The sequence below is a fragment of the Scyliorhinus canicula genome, chromosome 14 (genome assembly GCF_902713615.1).
Source record: "Scyliorhinus canicula chromosome 14, sScyCan1.1, whole genome shotgun sequence".
NCBI lineage: Eukaryota > Metazoa > Chordata > Chondrichthyes > Carcharhiniformes > Scyliorhinidae > Scyliorhinus > Scyliorhinus canicula.
Window position 1 is genome coordinate 57,403,003 of NC_052159.1, and position 19,266 is coordinate 57,422,268.

The window sequence follows — 19,266 nt, forward strand, 5'->3', positions numbered from 1 at the left end:
GGGAGGCAGCTGAACACTAATATACGGAGGCTCTTGAACGTTATTATGATGCCGGCGGTGGAAGGGGAGGCGGAGATAGTGGTGGCGCTAGATGTGGAGAAGGCCTTTCATAGGGTCGAGTGGAGGTACTTGTGGGAGGTGCTGGAAAGGTTCGGGTTTGGGGAGGGATTTGTCAGTTGGGTGAGGCTGTTGTATGAGGCCCCGATGGCGAGTGTGGCCATGAATAAGAGGAGGTCGGAGTATTTTCGACTATACCGAGGGACGAGGCAGGGGTGTCCCCTGTCCCCCCTACTTTTGCGCTGGCAATTGAACCCCTGGCTATGGCGCTGAGGGAGTCGGGGGATTGGAGGGCGCTGGTCCGGGGTGGGGAGGAGCACCGAGTGTCGCTCTATGCGGATGACCTATTGTTGTATGTGGCGGACCTGGTGGGGGGAATGCTGGTGGTGATGGGGATTCTCCGGGAATTTGGGGATTTCTCAGGGCATAAGCTTAACTTTGGGAAAAGCAAGCTGTTTGTGGTACACCCGGGCGACCAGGAGGGGGGGATTGGGAGGCTCCCACTGAAAAGGGCGGAGAGGAGCTTCAGGTACTTGGGGGTTCAGTTGGCCAGGAGCTGGGGGGCCTTGCATAAGCTAAACCTCACAAGGCTGGTGGAGCAAATGGAGGAGGAGTTTAAGAGGTGGGACATGCTGCCGCTGTCTTTGGCGGGTAGGGTGCAGTCAGTCAAGATGACGGTGCTTCCGAGGTTTCTGTTCCTGTTCCAGTGCCTCCCCATCCTTATCCCGAAGGCCTTTTTCAGGCGGGCTAACAGGAGCATTACGGTGTTTGTGTGGGCACACGGGACTCCAAGGGTGAGACGGATGTTCTTGGAGCGGGGCAGGGATGGGGGGGGGGGCTGGCGTTGTCCAACCTCTGGGTATTATTGGGCTGCCAACGCAGCGATGGTGTGTAAGTGTGCAATGGACGGGGAGGGGGCGGCATGGAATAGCTGGAGATGGCATCTTGTGTGGGTACGAGCCTGGAAGCGCTTGCAATGGCGCCGCTGCCGCTCCCTCCGACAAGGTATACTACAAGCCCGGTGGTGGCAGCTACCGTCAAGATTTGGGGGCAATGGAGGTGGCACAGGGGGGAGGTGTGGGCCTCGAAGGGGTCCCCGATACGGGGGAACCACCGGTTTGTTCCGGGGAGAATTGATGGCGGGTTCCTGAGTTGGCACAGGGACAGGAGGCTGGGGGACCTGTTCATAGACGGGAAGTTTGCGAGCCTGGGTGAGCTGGAAGGGAAGTTCAGGCTCCCTCCGGGGAACACCTTTAGGTACATGCAAGTAAGGGCGTTTGTCAGGCGGCAGGTGGCGGGGTACCCCCTGCTGCCGCCGTGTGGGGTCCAGGACAGGGTACTCTCGGGGGTATGGGTTGGAGAGGGGAGGATCTCGGAAGTGTACCAGGTGATGGAGGAGGTAGACGAGGCCTCGGTGGAGGAGCTGAAAGATAAATGGGAGGAGGAGCTGGGTGAGGAGATTGAGGAGGGGATGTGGGCGGATGCCCTGGAAAGGGTGAACTCCTCCTGTTCGTGTGCGAGGCTTAGCCTCATACAGTTTAAGGTACTGCATAGGGCTCATATGACCGGGACAAGGATGAGCCGGTTTTTTGGGACCGAGGACAGGTGTATTAGGTGCTCAGGGAGCCCAGCAAACCATGTTCACATGTTCTGGGCATGCCCAGCGCTGGGGGAATTTTGGAAGGGCGTAGCAAGGACGGTATCGAGGGTGGTAGGATCCAGGGTCAATCCAGGCTGGGGACTTGCAATATTTGGGGTTGCAGTGGAGCCGGGAGTGCAGGAGGCGAAAGAGGCCGGTGTTCTGGCCTTTGCGTCCCTAGTAGCCCGGCGGAGGATTCTTCTTCAGTGGAAGGATGCGAGGCCCCCAAGCGTGGAGGTCTGGATCAACGATATGGCGGGGTTTATTAAATTGGAGAGGGTGAAATTTGCCCTAAGGAGGTCATTGCAGGGGTTTTTCAGGAGATGGCAACCATTCCTAGATCTGGCAGAACGGTAAAAACAAAAGGTCAGCAGCAGCAGGAAACCGGGGGAGGGGGGTTGTCTCTTTTTGTTTGTTTTGGGTTGAATATCTGTTTTTTGCCAATGACGGGCATTAATTTATTGTTTCTCTTTTGTATTTATGGGGGGGGGTGGTTCTGTTTTTTTTTGTTCTTAGAATTTTCTGTTATTGTTTTCTTTTTTGTGAAAATGTGAAAATTTGAATAAAAATTATTAAAAAAAGAAGATAGGATGCTAAGGCTGTGACTGGTCTGATGCAACCTCACAGTGACGAGAGAGGGGATGGAATTGGTAACTGGCGATTGTATTTTGTGGTGGACACCACAGTCACCTGCCTTCAATACACCCAGTTACAGGTTTAATAGATAAGGGTTGAAAGGGGGAAGTTACCATTAGGAGACAAACCCATTCTCCAGTGATGTGTCCAGCACTAAAATATTTTAATGAGGCTGAGAATCTCAAATTTAGCCATAGTTTTAACTTTTATTACCTTCAGACTGTTTTTCCCAACACAGAAAATCTGTCAACTGAAGGGAAATTAGAAAACCCAGGTTCATCAGATAAGTATCTTTACAGCACTGCCTGTGGGCCACAGTAATGTTTTGTGTTATGGTCCCATACTTCTACCTTTGCAGTCCACTCCCCCAGCAACCCTCAATCCCAAATCAACCTCTGCAACCTCCTTTTTCTCCCTGCCACAAATTCCCTTTCCCAGCCCCTACTCCTAATGTGCGCGTTGCTCACGATGTTCCTCTTTGCTCTCCTTAATGAAGGAGCTGCGCGCCAAAAGCTCGTGATTCCAAATGAACCTGTTGGACTTTAACCTGCTTTTGTAAGACTTCTTACAGTGCCCATTCCAGTCCAATGCCGGCATCTCCACATCATGGCTCCTTAATGTTGCCCTACTTTTTGAATTCCCTATTCGAATGTTTTCAATATTCTTGCTGTTATATTTCACCATTAAACAATCGTTTTGACAGCATCATAAGGCTTCATGCGTTACACCCATTCTCATGTAACAAGGATTTAAAGTTCAATTTAGGGGAGTCCTTGGAATTACAACATTCTTTGGTGAGTTCATTTTAGTGCTGGTGGCTTCACTTTCCATCATTCTCATAGCAAATCTCCTTTCTCATTTTTTGAGTAAGTTTTGCAGCTTTTCCATGTCCTGTGTTAGAAAATTGTATACTTTACAATTTACTTTACAGTTTAGTCTGGTTAGCTTTGGCGAGAACAAAATCATCATCAAGGTTTTGACCTTTTAATAAAGTCTTTGAACTACCCAATTCGGGTTTTAATTCCTGAGCTCCATTCTCCTATGGCTGCAGGTCTAATGTCCCAAGTCTGTAAATAAAGTCTTAATCAGACGTTCAGTTGAATTATCCTCCTATTTATATAGATCGCCTGGTTTCCACGGTAACCAAACCACATAGGCTTGTTGTCGGGCAGACCGTAGCAGATCACATGACACCCTGTTCAGGACAGTGCAATCTTATAACACCCCATGTTCAGAGCAGTCAGTCTTCCTGATCCACTTGTGCTAGGGCTAGTCAGATCATCCTGGGTAACAAGATTACATTCAGTGTATTTTCTTTTAAATTTAGAGTACCCATTTCTTTTCCAATTAAGGGGCAATTTAGCGTGGCAAATCTACCTAGCCTGTACATCTTTGGATTGTGGGGGTGAGAGCCACGCAGACAAGGGGAGAATGTGCAAACTCCAATCGGACAGGGACCCGGGCTGGGATAGAACCTGGGTCCTCGCCGCTGTGGGGCAGCAGTGCTAACTATATTACATTTGGTGTAGAACAGATAGAACCTTGCTGTTCGACTAACTACTTGTAGGTTAATTTGAGAGATTTTGAAGGAATTTGGTTTGGATTTTAATCTAATTCTGCATTTTGAGAGAAGTAACATCTTTTCATTTTTGCAGAATTGTGAAATGCTCGGGACACCAAAGCAAGAATTTAAGCTTTTTCCATGATCAAAACAATTTGATGGAAAATTCTAAAATGTCTACAGTGATTAACAACCAAGGACAGCATTTCTTGGCTGAGTGGACGACAAATGTTACTCGTGCAGGAGTAATATTGAATGCACCTTTTTGCTTCAATGATACCAACACACCTGCTCAGGAAGGTATAAGTGCTGATGACTCATTCATTGCTCAGTTTGCCCCACTTCAGTTCTCAAATAGCAGCAGCTGCACCAGCATTGACTCTCTTCATGATGAGCCTCTTTTGAATGTGAACATACCAAATGGGAGGGAGCAAACTGCTTTTGATATCAATACTTCACTGACTTCAGATCTTCACTCAACTATGACACAGCATACATTTTCATCCCAAAATGGCTTAGTGTACTGTAACAATGGGGCAGTGAAGCAAGCTGAAGAAAAGATCACCTGCAATACTGCTCTTATACAAAGACTTGAACAGGTGTGTATAGTAAAGATTTATCTAATCCTTTCCGCATTTAGTCATCTAACTTAGCAGCTATCTTTGTACAGTGGCAAACGGTCAGAATTTAATTGGAAGTGAAAATTTTCAGTAATTCTTTTGGTTTTTTTGTATCTATGTTGTCATCTTTCGAGTTATAATTACAGAAAAAGTCTCCAGTATAACAAATTCATAATACTGGTGTTCTGAAATAAAGACTTAAGTGCTGGAAAAGCTCAGTGGTTCTGGCAGTATGTGTGAATAGACAAACAGAGTTAACATTTCTGGTCCAATATGACTTTTTTTTGAGCTGCCAGACCTTCTGAGTTTTTCCAGCATTTTCTATCTTTATTGAAGTCTCCAACTGTAATACAAAGGACATAGAACATACAGTGCAGAAGGAGGCCATTCGCCTCATCGAGTCTGCACCGACCCACTTAAGCCCTCACTTCCACCCTATCACCCTAATCCAATAACCCCTCCTAACCTTTTTGGACACCAAGGGCAATTTAGCATGGCCAATCCACCTAATCTGCTCGTCTTTGTACGGTGGGAGGAAACCGGAGCAGACTCCGCACCGGCAGTGACTCATCAGGGAATCGAACCTGGGACCCTGGCGCTGTGAAGCCGCAGTGCTAGCCACTTGTGCTACCATGCTGCGACTTCCTGGCTCCCACATTTAGATTTGGGGGAGTACCCCATCGATGTGTTGGGGAATCCCTCTCAGAAGTTCTCAGGTAAAGCTTTATGTGACAATTACCCAGAAGTGCTAACTTGCCCTGGGCAGTTGCGCTGCACTGGGAACCATCCAACAAAGTGATTTAAATCGCTAACTTTGGATGGTTCTACCAGTGTTATGTTAATAGTTAATCTGAAAAAGTTAGAAGACATAAAATCATTTCTAACTTAAGTGTAACTTTTATATACTGAGACCAGTCCCCGCATTGTCCCACCCCCGCCAGTTACCAACCTGACCTTGACTGTCCCATGTCGGACCCACTCCCACCCCAAATCCCATCCACATATCTTAGATACTTACCTTTTCTCTGGCCTGTTATTTTCAATGGGACCTTTAAAAATTCACCAGCACTAGTGTCCTCCTTAGCTGCGATTCTTTTGGATTTTGACGCTGGACCCGGAGACAGGTTGAGCTGCCTGGATTTCGTCGGGCGCAAGTCCGGAAGTTGGATTGAGATGGGCACTGAAGAAATTTAGCATGGATAAGTGGGTATGGAGTGGCAATCCAATGCTGATTATAACTCTGAGGAACATATAGCCCAATATGTTTGCTTTTCAGTGTATTCTTTATTTATAATTTCATACAACTGTGTTTCTGTTTCCTACCACCTTTCCCAGACTTCATCTGAAAGATCCCAGTTTCCATTGAACTATTTTTAGAAGCCTGTGGCTGCACGTGCAACAGAAAGTTGTAGTTTCAAGCCCCACTTCAGAGACTTGAGCACACAATCATAGCAGACATTTCAGTTCTGATGTCTTATTCAAGACTTATCTGCTGTCTCAGGTGGAAGAAAAAGATTTCAGGGCTCTGTTGGAAGAAGAGCAGGGATGTTCTCTCTCGTGTCCAGGCCAATATTTCTTCCTCAACCAATATTATTAAAACAAAAAATGGTAATTTATCTCATTGGTATATGCAAATATGCTATCATGTTTCGGTATTTAATTAGCAATAAGGTGCTTTGGCGTTTAAATCCTTTTATAAAAAAAATTAATTTATGGGATGTGGGTGTTGCTAAGTTAGGCCAGCATTTCTTGCCCATCGCTTGTTGCCCTTAAGACGGTGGTGGTGGTGGGTTGACTTCTTGAACTGATGCAGACCCTGAAGTGTATGTGAACCCACAGTACTGTTAAGCAGGTAGTTCCAGGATTTTGGCCCAGCGACCGTGAAGATATGGCAATATATTTCCAAGTCAGGGTGGTGAGTGACTTGGAGGGGAACCTCCAGGTGGTAAGGTACCCGGGTATCAGTTGCGCTTGTCCTTCTAGGTGGTAGTTGTCGTGGGTTTGGAAGGTGCTGTCTAAGGAGCCTTTGCGATTTGCTGCAGTGCATCTTGTAGATGGTACATATGGCTTCCACTGTTCGCCGGTGGTGGTGGGATTGAATGTTTGTGGAAGGGGTAGAAATCATGGGCGGTTTTGTCCTGGATGATGTCGAGCTTTGTGAGTATTGTTGGGGCTGCACTCATCCAGGCAAGTTGAGAGTATTCCATGACACTCCTGACTTGTACCTTGTAGGTGGTGGACAGGCTTTGAGGGGGTCATGAAGTGAGTTATTTGCCATAGGATCCCTAGCCTTTGACCTGCTCTGGTAGCCACAGTATTAATATGGCTTGTCCAGTTCAGTTGCTGATCAATAGTAAATGCTAATGTGGGGGATTCAGCGGTGATGCTATTGAATGTCATGGGGTGATGATTAGATGAAATGAAATGAAAATCGCTTATTGTCACAAGTAGGCTTCAAATGAAGTTACTGTGAAAAGCCCCTAGTCGCCACAGCCGGCACCTGTTCAGGGAGGCTGTTATGGGAATTGAACCGTGCTGCTGACCTGCCTTGGTCTGCTTTAAAAGCCAGTTCTTTAGCCCTGTGCTAAACCAGCCCCTTCTTCCTCTCCTTGTTAGAGATGGGCATTGCCTGGCACTTTTGTGGCATGAATGAAACTTGCTGCTTGTCAGCCCAAGCCTGGATATTGACCAGGTCTTGCATTTTCATATGGACTGTTTCATTTTCTGATGAGTCGCACATGATGCTGAACATTGAAGTCATCTGTGAATATTCCCACTTCTGACCTTCTGATGGAAGGGAGGTCATTGATGAAGCAGCTGAAAATGTTGCACATAGGACACTACCCTGAGGAACCCCTGTAATGAGTCCTTGATCTGAGATGATTGACCTCCAACTGCCACAACATCTTTCTTTGTGCCAGGTATGACTCCAACCAGCTGAGATTCTTCCTTCTGATTCCCATTTACTCCAGTTGAGCTAGGACTCCTTGTTGCATACTCAGTCAAATGCTGCCTTGATGTGAAAGGCAGTCACCTCTGGCATTTAGCTCTTTTTGTCCATGTTTGAACTAAGGCTGTAATGAGGTCAGGAGCTAAGTGACCCAGGCGGAACCCAAACTGAGCGTCCATAAGCAGATTATTGCGGACTAAGTGCAACTTGATAGTGCTGTTGCAAACCCCCTCCATCATTTTGCTGATGATGGCGAGTAAACCGATGAGCGGTAATTGGCTGGTTGGATTTGTCCTGTTTCTTGTGTACAGGACACACCTGGGCAATTTTCCACATTTCCGGGTAGATGCCAGTGTTGTAGTTGTACTGGAACAGATTGGCTAGGGGTGTGGAAAGTTCTGGAGCACGCATCTTCAGTATTATTGCCAGAATATTGTCAGGCCCCATAGTCTTTGCAGTATCCAGTGCCTTCAGCTGTTTCTTGATATTGCGTTGAGTGAATGAATTATATTGGCTGAAGACTGACGCATGTGTTGCTGGGGACCTGAAGAGGAAGCCGAGATGAATCATCCACTCAGTACTTCTGGCTGAAGATTGTTGTGAATGCTTCAGCCTTGTCCTTTACACAGATGTGCTTGGCTCCTGCATCATTGAGGATGGGGATATTTGTGGAGCCGCCGCCTCCAGTGATTTGTTTAATTATCCATCACCATTCACGGATGGATATAGCAGGACTGCAGAGCTTAGCTCTGATGCATCTGTTGTGGAATCGCTTAGCTCTGTCAATTACTTGCTGCTTATCTTGTTTGACACACCAGTAGTCCTGTGTCGTAGCTTCACCAGGTTGACACCTCATTTTTCAGTATGTCTGGTGTTGCTCCTGGCATGCTCCCCTGTACACTTCATTGAACCGGGGTTGATTCGATGGCTTGCTGGTAATGGTAGATTGGGGAATATGCCAGGCCATGAGGTTGCAGATTGTGGTTGAGTACAATTCTGCTGCTGATGGCCCGTTAGCACCTCCGGATGACCAGTCTTGAATTGTTAGATCTGTTCGAAGTTTATCCCACTTAGCACGGTGGTAGTGTCACGTAACACAATGGAAGGTATCCTCAATATGAAGACAGGACTTTGTGTCCACAAGGACTGTACTATGGTCACTTCTTCTACCGATACTTTCATGGACAGATGCATCTGCAGCAGACAGGTTGGTGAGGATGAGGTCAAGTATATTTTTCCCTCTTGTTGGTTCCCCCATGACCTGCTGCAGTCGCAGTCTAGCAGCCATGTCCTTTAGGACCTGGTCAGCTCAGTTTGTGATGGAACTACCGAGCCACTCTTGGTGATGGACATTGAGGTCCCCACCCGGAATATATTGTGTGCCCTTGTCACCCTCTTGTGCTTCCTCCAAGGGTGTTCGACATGCCTGTCATCCAGCTGTAAATGTATGCTTATAGGAGGGTCTTGAATTTTATGTTAACACAGAGAAGTGAAAAAGCAACCGTTGCTAACACACTCTTTAAATTCAATAATCCCAAGCCAAACTAGGAATTATGCAAGGTTCTAGAAGAGCCCCCAATTTTATTACGATCCCAGACTAGATTCGAATAGTGGCTAGGATACTGGACCGAAATACCAATATTTAATTTTTTAAGACGGTACGGAAAGAATACTTTGCTCCAGATCACCCAAACAAATAGGAATTTGGTATTTTTTTGATTTACAATATTTTTTTATAAACATTTTATTGAGGTATTATAGTTTTATAACAGTAACAGAAGAAAGTGTACATACAAATATAAACATAATGCAAAAGCCGTCTTCCTCTCAGGTCCCACCTTTTCTAACCCCCTACTCTATACTAAACGAACTCTCTCTTTTCCCCCCCCCCCTTCTGCTGATGGTTAATTTTCCCTAAAGAATTCGACGTACGACTGCACCTCCGGAAGAACCCTAACATTGACCCTCTCGTGGTGAACTTGTTTTTCTTCAAACAGAGAAAGCTAGCCATGTCTGATAGCCAGGTCTCTGACTTCGGGGGCTTTGAGTCACTCCAAGCTAATAATATCCGTCTCCAGGCTATAAGACCATAAGACCATAAGACATAGGAGCGGAAGTAAGGCCATTCGGCCCATCGGGTCCACTCCACCATTCAATCATGGTTGATTTCAACTCCATTTACCCGCTCTCTCCCCATAGCCCTTAATTCCTCGAGAAATCAAGAATTTATCAATTTCTGTCTTAAAGACACTCAATGTCCCGGCCTCCACCGCCCTCTGTGGCAATGAATTCCACAGACCTACCACTCTCTGGCTGAAGAAATTTCTCCTCATCTCTGTTCTAAAGTGACTCCCTTTTATTCTAAGGCTGTGCCCCCGCGTCCTAGTCTCCCCTGCTAATGGAAACAACTTCCCTACGTCCATCCTATCCAAGCCATTCATTATCTTGTAAGTTTCTATTAGATCTCCCCTCAACCTCCTAAACTCCAATGAATATAATCCCACGATCAGGGAAGCAAAGGCCAGAACGTCTGCCTCTTTCTCCTCCTGAATTCCCGGGTCTTCCGACACTCCGGAAATCACCACCTCTGGACTTGGCACCACCCTTGTTTTCAATACTTTGGACATGATGTCCGCAAACAACTGCCAGAATCCCCTAAGCTTAAGGCATGCCCAGAACATGTGAACATGGTTTGCTGGTCCTCCTGCACACCTTACGCACCTGTCTTCCACCCCAAAGAACCTGCTCATCTGGGCCACTGTCATGTGGGCCTGGTGAACGACCTTAAACTGTATCAGGCTGAGCCTGGCACATGTTGTGGACACGTTGACTACTCAATGCGTCCGCCCAGGGACTATCCACTAACTCTCCACCTGACTCCTCTTCCCATTTGTGTTTCGGCTCCTCAGCCTATGTTTCCTCTGACCCCAGAAGCTCCTTATAAATGTCTGAAACCCTCCCTTCTCCCACCCACACTCTGGAAACTACCTGACCTGTATCCCCCTTGGTGGTAAGAGCAGGAAGATTGAGACATGCCTGCGTAGGAAGTTTTGCGCCTGCAGGTACTTAAATTTATTCCCTCCCGTCAGTTCAAATTTTACCTCCAGTTCCCTCAAGCTGGGAAATCTCCCCTCTATTAACATATTGCCCATCCTCTCGATCCCTGCTCTCTGCCACCTCTGGAACCCTCTATCTAACCTCCCCGGGGCAAACCGGTGATTATTGCAAATTGGGGACCAGATCACATGTCTCCTCCATTGCCCCCAGACTCTCAGGGCTGTGACCACCACGAGGCTGGTGGAGTAGTGTGCCGGCAGGAACAGCAGAGGCGCCGTCACCAACGCCCCCAAATTAGTGCCCTTACAAGATACCGCCTCTACTCACTCCCACACTGGACCCCCCCACTATTCACTTCCTAATCATTTGCCACCCGGTAATAATTACTAAAGTTCAGGAGTGCTAGCCCGCCCTCCCGATCATCTGCATATAGTGGGACTCTGCCCCACCCCGGACCAGCCCCTTCCAGCCCTTTGAGGCTCTCAACGCAATTGCCAGTGGTTCTATGGCCAGTGCGAACAACAGCAGGGTGAAGGGGCATCCCTGCCTCGTTATTTTAGAATAACTAAAATAGCCCAATGTCAGCCTGTTCATCCAAACACTTGCCACGGGCGCCTGATACAGCAGCCTGACATAGTCAATGAAGCCCTGCCCAAATCCAAACCGCCCCAATACCTCCCACAGATAATCCCATTCCACCCGGTCAGATACCCACACATGTCTTCCTCACTAGCGCTCTGTGCGCCCTGTCCGCCTCCAAGTATCGGGGGAACGTCTCCTCCCCCTGTAGCTTCTCAAACATAGCCGCTATGTATGCCCTTGCGTCCGTTCCTTCGTATCCCTCCGGGAGACCCACGATTCTCAGGTTCTGCCTGCGGGACCTGTTCTCTAGATCCTCCACCTTTTTGATTCACAATTAAGCAACAATAAAGGGGAAAAAACCATCTTGCTCTCAATCCATCCTACATCCCAATGGCACAGAGTAATACTTCTTTCCAGACAGATTGGCTCTTGTTAGAACCCCTGCAAGCTCTGGCTGGATGTCTCAAAAAGCTATTTCAGTTGGTTTGTTTCAACTTCCCATTGTCATCAGACAAGTCTGCACGGCTTTAAATATTTTTTTTTCCAGCTATTTTACTGTGAGAGCAAAATACCTTACTTGTATACTCTGTTAGCCAGATCAAAACTCAACTCCAACGCTTTCTCCAACTGTCTGACTGAAGACCATAGCTCCACCCAGCAATGACATCATCTCCTCAGGCTGAAAGCACAGTAACTCCCCAGGGACTCCCCCATGTCAATCAACAGTGTATTGCCCAGGCATTTTACTGTGGTCAATTTCATCTCCGGCTCCTAAAAGCTTTCTAGTCTAGCAAAACAACTTTCTTTTTAAAAGCATGACCACTGCAGTCAAGCACACTCTAACACAGGCGTTTAACTCTAATCCAAAATCCTGTGTTTATCACAAGTTATTTTATATTTATCCAACAAATCTTGTTTTACATTTTTGGTTTTGTTTTCTTTCTTTTTTTTTTACTTGCTCTAATTCCATCTGGTCTGATTTGATAATTTCATAGATTATAAATTAGAGGAAGTGAATGTCAATCTATCTAGTTGAAGCTTAGCTTTGTTAACAGTAAGTGGTTGAAATGCTTTATTTAAAAAAAAAAAAGCAGCTTGAGAACTTTGTGGCTTTTACATCATGAAACACTAATAATTGGTCATTAATTATGCAATTCCATATCCAGTTAAGGGAGTGGCAACAGGGGAAGCAAGAGCAACTGAAGAAACAACATCTGGAGCAGCTTCAGCGACTGGAGCATGAACAACAGGCGCTACTTGGTCTTATTGGTGCACAACAAGGATTTACAGGTAGAGAAGAAGTTTACATTTTAAATGTTTTTGGTTATTTTATTTTTGGTAGATAGTATTCTTTCGTTATTGAACATGTCTGTTTGAAAATGGTCACATCATTTGATTAATTGTTGCAAAAAACTCAAATTTACAGTTAATATATCAGACTGAACAGAGAAAATTAACTTTCAACCATGAAATAATGGGCAGTGAACAGTTGTGCCAGTACTTTTACTTTCAAGTACTTTTACTTTACAGTGCCAACACTTGAAATAAACCTTTTAACAGCACTGCACAAAGTGTTAGCAAAGTAAGCAATTCAAAACAAAAAAGAACTTCTGAGGCCATCCAGCAGAGGGCAGCAGAGCAGAGCTACCGATCAGCTGTTCTGGGGGAATTTACATATGTGCAGTGCGGTCAGCCTAAGTTGAAGGGGAACCGGCGAAGGAGACCCAAGGAGTTTGAGTGAAGACAAGCATCCAGCAGAGGGCAGCAGAGCAGAGCTACTGATCAGCTGTTCTGGGGGAATTTACATACGTGCAGTGCGGTCAGCCTAAGTTGAAGGGGAACCGGCGAAGGAGACCCAAGGAGTTTGAGTGAAGATAAGCATCCAGTAGAGGGCAGCAGAGCAGAACTACTGATCAGTTGTTCTGGGGGAATTTACATACGTGCAGTGCGGTCAGCCTAAGTTGAAGGGGAACCGGCGAAGGAGACCCAAGGAGTTTGAGTGAAGACAAGCATCCAGCAGAGGGCAGCAGAGCAGAGCTACTGATCAGCTGTTCTGGGGGAATTTGCATACGTGCAATGCGGTCAGCCTAAGTTGAAGGTGGTTTGTGGAGGGGCTGTTGGCAAGTGACAGTTAAACCCGAAACACTTTGTGAGTGTTTCCCACCCTACCCCATGGTGGTTGGGAAGCGGGAGCAGGGGCCTGTCGTGAACGTGAGTGAGTGCCTTTAAATTTGCTTAACTTTCAGCGGGAGCAGGGTTTGAGGTAATGTCAGGTAAGCTCTTCCTTTCTTTTTCTTTTTCTTGTTTTTTTTTTAATCTAGAGGTGATGTCAGGGAAGGCAGTACAATGCTCCTCCTGCAGAATGTTTGAGGTGAGGGACGCCGTCCGTGTCCCTGCTGATTTCATCTGTGGGAAGTGCACCCAACTCCAGCTCCTCAAAAACCGTGTTAGGGACCTGGAGCTTGAGCTGGATGAACTTCGGATCATTCGGGAGGCAGAGGGGGTCATAGATAGGAGCTTCAGGGAAGTAGTTACACCAAAGACTGGAGATAGATGGGTAACTGTAAGAGGGACTGGGAAGAAGCAGTCAGTGCAGGGACCCCCTGCGGTCGTTCCCCTGAGTAACAAGTATACCGTTTTGGATACTTGTGGGGGGGACGACTTACCAGGGGTAAGCCATGGGGTACGGGCCTCTGGCACGGAGTCTGTCCCTGTTGCTCAGAAGGGAAGGGGGGAAAGGAGTAGAACATTAGTAATTGGAGACTCAATAGTCAGGGGCACAGATAGGAGATTTTGTGGGAGCGAGAGAGACTCACGTTTGGTATGTTGCCTCCCAGGTGCAAGGGTAAGTGATGTCTCGGATCGTGTTTTCCGGGTCCTTAAGGGGGAGGGGGAGCAGCCCCAAGTCATAGTCCACATTGGCACTAACGACATAGGTAGGAAAGGGGACAAGGATGTCAGGCAGGCCTTTAAGGAGCTAGGATGGAAGCTCAGAGCGAGAACAAACAGAGTTGTTATCTCTGGGTTGTTGCCCGTGCCACGTGATAGTGAGATGAGGAATAGGGAGAGAGAGCAATTAAACACGTGGCTACAGGGATGGTGCAGGCGGGAGGGATTCAGATTTCTGGATAACTGGGGCTCTTTCTGGGGAAGGTGGGACCTCTATAGACAGGATGGTCTACATCTGAACCTGAGGGGCACCAATATCCTGGGGGGGAGATTTGTTAGTGCTCTTTGGGGGGGTTTAAACTAATTCAGCAGGGGTATGGGAACCTGGATTGTAGTTTTGGGGTACGGGAGATTGAGAGTATAGAGGTCAGGAGCACAGATTTGACTTCGCAGGAGGGTGCCAGTGTTCAGGTAGGTGGTTTGAAGTGTGTCTACTTCAATGCCAGGAGTATACGAAATAAGGTAGGGGAACTGGCAGCATGGGTTGGTACCTGGGACTTCGACGTTGTGGCCATTTCAGAGACATGGATAGAGCAGGGACAGGAATGGTTGTTGCAGGTTCCGGGGTTTAGGTGTTTTAGTAAGCTCAGAGAAGGGGGCAAAAGAGGGGGAGGTGTGGCGCTGCTAGTCAAGGACAGTATTACGGTGGCGGAAAGGATGCTAGATGGGGACTCTTCTTCTGAGGTAGTATGGGCTGAGGTTAGAAACAGGAAAGGAGAGGTCACCCTGTTGGGAGTTTTCTATAGGCCACCTAATAGTTCTAGGGATGTAGAGGAAAGGATGGCGAAGATGATTCTGGAAAAGAGCGAAAGTAACAGGGTAGTTGTTATGGGAGACTTTAACTTTCCAAATATTGACTGGAAAAGATATAGTTCGAGTACATTAGATGGGTCGTTCTTTGTACAATGTGTGCAGGAGGGTTTCCTGACACAATATGTTGACAGGCCAACAAGAGGCGAGGCCACATTGGATTTGGTTTTGGGTAATGAACCAGGCCAGGTGTTAGATCTGGAGGTAGGTGAGCACTTTGGAAACAGTGACCACAATTCGGTGACCTTTACGTTAGTGATGGAAAGGGATAAGTATACCCCGCAGGGCAAGAGTTATAGCTGGGGGAAGGGCAATTATGATGCCATTAGACATGACTTAGGATGTGTTGGTTGGAGAAGTAGGCTGCAAGGGTTGGGCACACTGGATATGTGGAGCTTGTTCAAGGAACAGCTATTGCATGTTCTTGATAAGTACGTACCAGTCAGGCAGGGAGGAAGGGGTCGAGCGAGGGAACCGTGGTTTACCAAAGAAGTGGAATCTCTTGTTAAGAGGAAGAAGGAGGCCTATGTGAAGATGAGGCATGAAGTTTCAGTTGGGGCGCTTGATAGTTACAAGGAAGCGAGGAAGGATCTAAAGAGAGAGCTGAGACGAGCAAGGAGGGGACATGAGAAGTCTTTGGCAGGTAGGATCAAGGAAAACCCAAAAGCTTTCTATAGGTATGTCAGGAATAAAAGAATGACTAGGGTAAGAGTAGGGCCAGTCAAGGACAGTGGTGGGAAGTTGTGTGTGGAGGCTGAGGAGATAAGCGAGATACTAAATGAATACTTTTCGTCAGTATTCACTCAAGAAAAAGATAATATTGTGGAGGAGAATGCTGAGACCCAGGCTATTAGAATAGATGGCATTGAGGTGCGTAGGGAAGAAGTGTTTGCAATTCTGGACAAGGTGAAAATAGATATGTCCCCGGGGCCGGATGGGATTTATCCTAGGATTCTCTGGGAAGCCAGGGAAGAGATTGCTGAGCCTTTGGCTTTGATTTTTAGGTCATCATTGGCTACAGGAATAGTGCCAGAGGACTGGAGGATAGCAAATGTGGTCCCTTTGTTCAAGAAGGGGAGTAGAGATAACCCCGGTAACTATAGGCCGGTGAGCCTAACGTCTGTGGTGGGTAAGGTCTTGGAGAGGATTATAAAAGATACGATTTATAATCATCTAGATAGGAATAATATGATTAGGGATAGTCAGCATGGTTTTGTGAAGGGTAGGTCATGCCTCACAAACCTTATCGAGTTCTTTGAGAAGGTGACTGAACAGGTAGACGAGGGTAGAGCAGTTGATGTGATGTATATGGATTTCAGTAAAGCGTTTGATAATGTTCCCCACGGTCGGCTATTGCAGAAAATACGGAGGCTGGGGATTGAGGGTGATTTAGAGATGTGGATCAGAAATTGGCTAGTTGAAAGAAGACAGAGAGTGGTAGTTGATGGGAAATGTTCAGAATGGAGTTCAGTTACGAGTGGCGTACCACAAGGATCTGTTCTGGGGCCATTGCTGTTTGTCATTTTTATAAATGACCTAGAGGAGGGCGCAGAAGGATGGGTGAGTAAATTTGCAGACGACACTAAAGTCGGTGGAGTTGTAGACAGTGCGGAAGGATGTTGCAGGTTACAGAGGGACATAGATAAGCTGCAGACCTGGGCTGAGAGGTGGCAAATGGAGTTTAATGTGGAGAAGTGTGAGGTGATTCACTTTGGAAAGAATAACAGGAATGCGGAATATTTGGCTAATGGTAAAATTCTTGGTAGTGTGGATGAGCAGAGGGATCTCGGTGTCCATGTACATAGATCCCTGAAAGTTGCCACCCAGGTTGATAGGGTTGTGAAGAAGGCCTATGGTGTGTTGGCCTTTATTGGTAGAGGGATTGAGTTCCGGAGCCATGAGGTCATGTTGCTGTTGTACAAAACTCTAGTACGGCCGCATTTGGAGTATTGCGTACAGTTCTGGTCGCCTCATTATAGGAAGGACGTGGAAGCTTTGGAACGGGTGCAGAGGAGATTTACCAGGATGTTGCCTGGTATGGAGGGAAAATCTTATGAGGAAAGGCTGATGGACTTGAGGTTGTTTTCGTTAGAGAGAAGAAGGTTAAGAGGTGACTTAATAGAGGCATACAAAATGATCAGAGGGTTAGATAGGGTGGACAGCGAGAGCCTTCTCCCGCGGATGGAGGTGGCTAGCACGAGGGGACATAGCCTTAAATTGAGGGGTAATAGATATAGGACAGAGGTCAGAGGTGGTTTTTTACGCAAAGAGTGGTGAGGCCGTGGAATGCCCTACCTGCAATAGTAGTGAACTCGCCAACATTGAGGGCATTTAAAAATTTATTGGATAAGCATATGGATGATAAGGGCATAGTGTAGGTTAGATGGCCTTTAGTTTTTTTTTTCCATGTCGGTGCAACATCGAGGGCCGAAGGGCCTGTACTGCGCTGTATCGTTCTATGTTCTATGTTCTATGTTGCTTTTGTTGCAGTAATGCAGCAGAAACTAAGAATTTAGTTATATAAGTAAACTGACTTGTTTATTGACTGCTGTTGAACAAAATGTCAATTGCACAAAACAATGAGCATGGCATCTGGCATGCATCGCTGGATCATTATAAATATATCAGCCTGTTTTACCAGACCTGTTAACTTTGGTGCTGCTAGACTCGGGCACTGCCACATATCTTTTATCCTTGCCACATATCAAACCAGTAGTCCAGGACTGTACAAAGAACATGTTCCCTGGAGTTCTTTCCCCCAGACGTCAGGCAGCTTTGGTGCTCCTCCCTGAAGCTGGGCTTCAGAAGTGAATGGGAGTCAATGAATTGAATTTGAGTTTGTTTTAAGTTTTTATAGTGTCCTATGTATTTATTGTTTTAGAAAGTCATAAACTTTGATTAAAAGCTTTTAATATTACTTGTATCCATGTTTTGCTTTTCAGTGGCATTTGCTTTAGGGTATTTACTCATTGTGGTATATAACTGAAACATTATACAAGATTTTATGAATGATTGCTTTTCTACAAATAGGGCAGCACGGTATCACAGTGGTTAGCACTTTGGCTTCACAGCACCAGTGTCCCAGGTTCAATTCCTGGTTGTCTGTGCGGAGTCTGCACATTCTACCCGTGTATGCACGGGATTCCTCCGGGTGCTCTGGTTTCCTCCCACAAGTCCCAAAAGATGTGCTGTTAGGAAATTTGGCCAAGCTGAATTCTCCCTCTGTGAGCCTGAACAAGCACCGGAATGTGGCGACGAGGGGCTTTTCACAGTAACTTCATTGCAATGTAAGCCTACTTGTGACAATAAAGATTATTACTATTATTATCTGTGTTTTTTTGCTTTTTGTACTCTCAAAAGTTAAAACGACGTTCCAGTATAGTGCTGCCAGATGGGCCATCTTTCGGATGAGACACATTCCAGTATGTGGCGGCCCTGTATGTGGCCTTGGTGAGACCATACCTGGGGTGTTGTGTGCAGCTTTGATCTCCTTTTTAAAAATAAATTTAGAGTGCCCAATTCATTTTTTCCAATTAAGGGGCAATTTAGCGTCACCAATTCACCAACCCTGCACATCTTTGGGTTGTGGGGGTGAAATCCACGCAAACACTGTGAGAATCTGCAAACTCCACACGGACAGTGACCTAGAGCTTTGAACCTGGGACCTCGGCGCTGTAAGGCAGCACTGCTAACCACTGCACCACCGTGCTGCCCTTGCTTTGATCTCCTTACCTAAAAAGGATATACATGCCATAGAGTGAGCGCAGTGAAGTTTTAACAGACTGACTCCTGCAATGGCAGGATTGTTGTACAAGGAGAGACTGGGTCAACTAGACTTGTATTCACTGGAATTTAGAAGAATGAGCAGGGATCTCATCAAAACATAAAATTATGACAGGCTAGACAGAATAGATGCTGGGATGGTTTCCTGTGGCTTGGTAGTCTAGAACAAGAAGTTGCAGTCTCATATACAGGATAGACCATTTGGGACTGAGATGAGGAAAGGTTTCTTCATCCTGTGGTTGGTGAACCTGTGGAATTCTCTAACACATAAGAGGCCAAGTCACTGAATGTATTTAAGAAAGTGAAATAGATCGATTTTGAGACACTAAAGGCATCCAAGAGTATGGAGAGAGAGCAGGAGTATGGTGTTGAAATAGAGCAAGATAACATTGAATGGTGGTTCAGGCCCAATGGACCGAATGGCCTACTCCTGTTCCTATTTTTTATGTTTCTATCTTTCATTTCTGATTTGTTTCCTTCTCTCGTGTCCCTCTGCTCAGGTTTCTATCTGCCTGCCTTTCAAATTTAAACTCTCCTCCAAAGTACTCGAGGATACTGGCCCCGGTCCTGTGTGTGCAGGTCCCAATGCCTCATGAATCTAAATCCCTGCACCATCTCTCCA

The 19,266-nt window shown here is 46.4% G+C and overlaps 1 protein-coding gene across 4 annotated transcripts in view; it reads left to right on the top strand.

The window, feature by feature from the left end:
- Positions 1-19,266, top strand: part of cenpj (centromere protein J) — a 120,718-nt gene that overhangs the window by 5,909 nt on the left and 95,543 nt on the right. For 3 of the 4 annotated variants that reach the window (XM_038818697.1, XM_038818699.1, XM_038818698.1), the window contains exons 2-3: positions 3,988-4,492; positions 12,269-12,392. In XM_038818697.1, the coding sequence (XP_038674625.1) occupies positions 4,052-4,492; positions 12,269-12,392 (565 nt within the window). In that variant the 5' untranslated portion in view covers positions 3,988-4,051. The remainder of the gene's footprint in view (positions 1-3,987; positions 4,493-12,268; positions 12,393-19,266) is intronic. The other variant, XM_038818700.1, reaches the window with a different exon arrangement.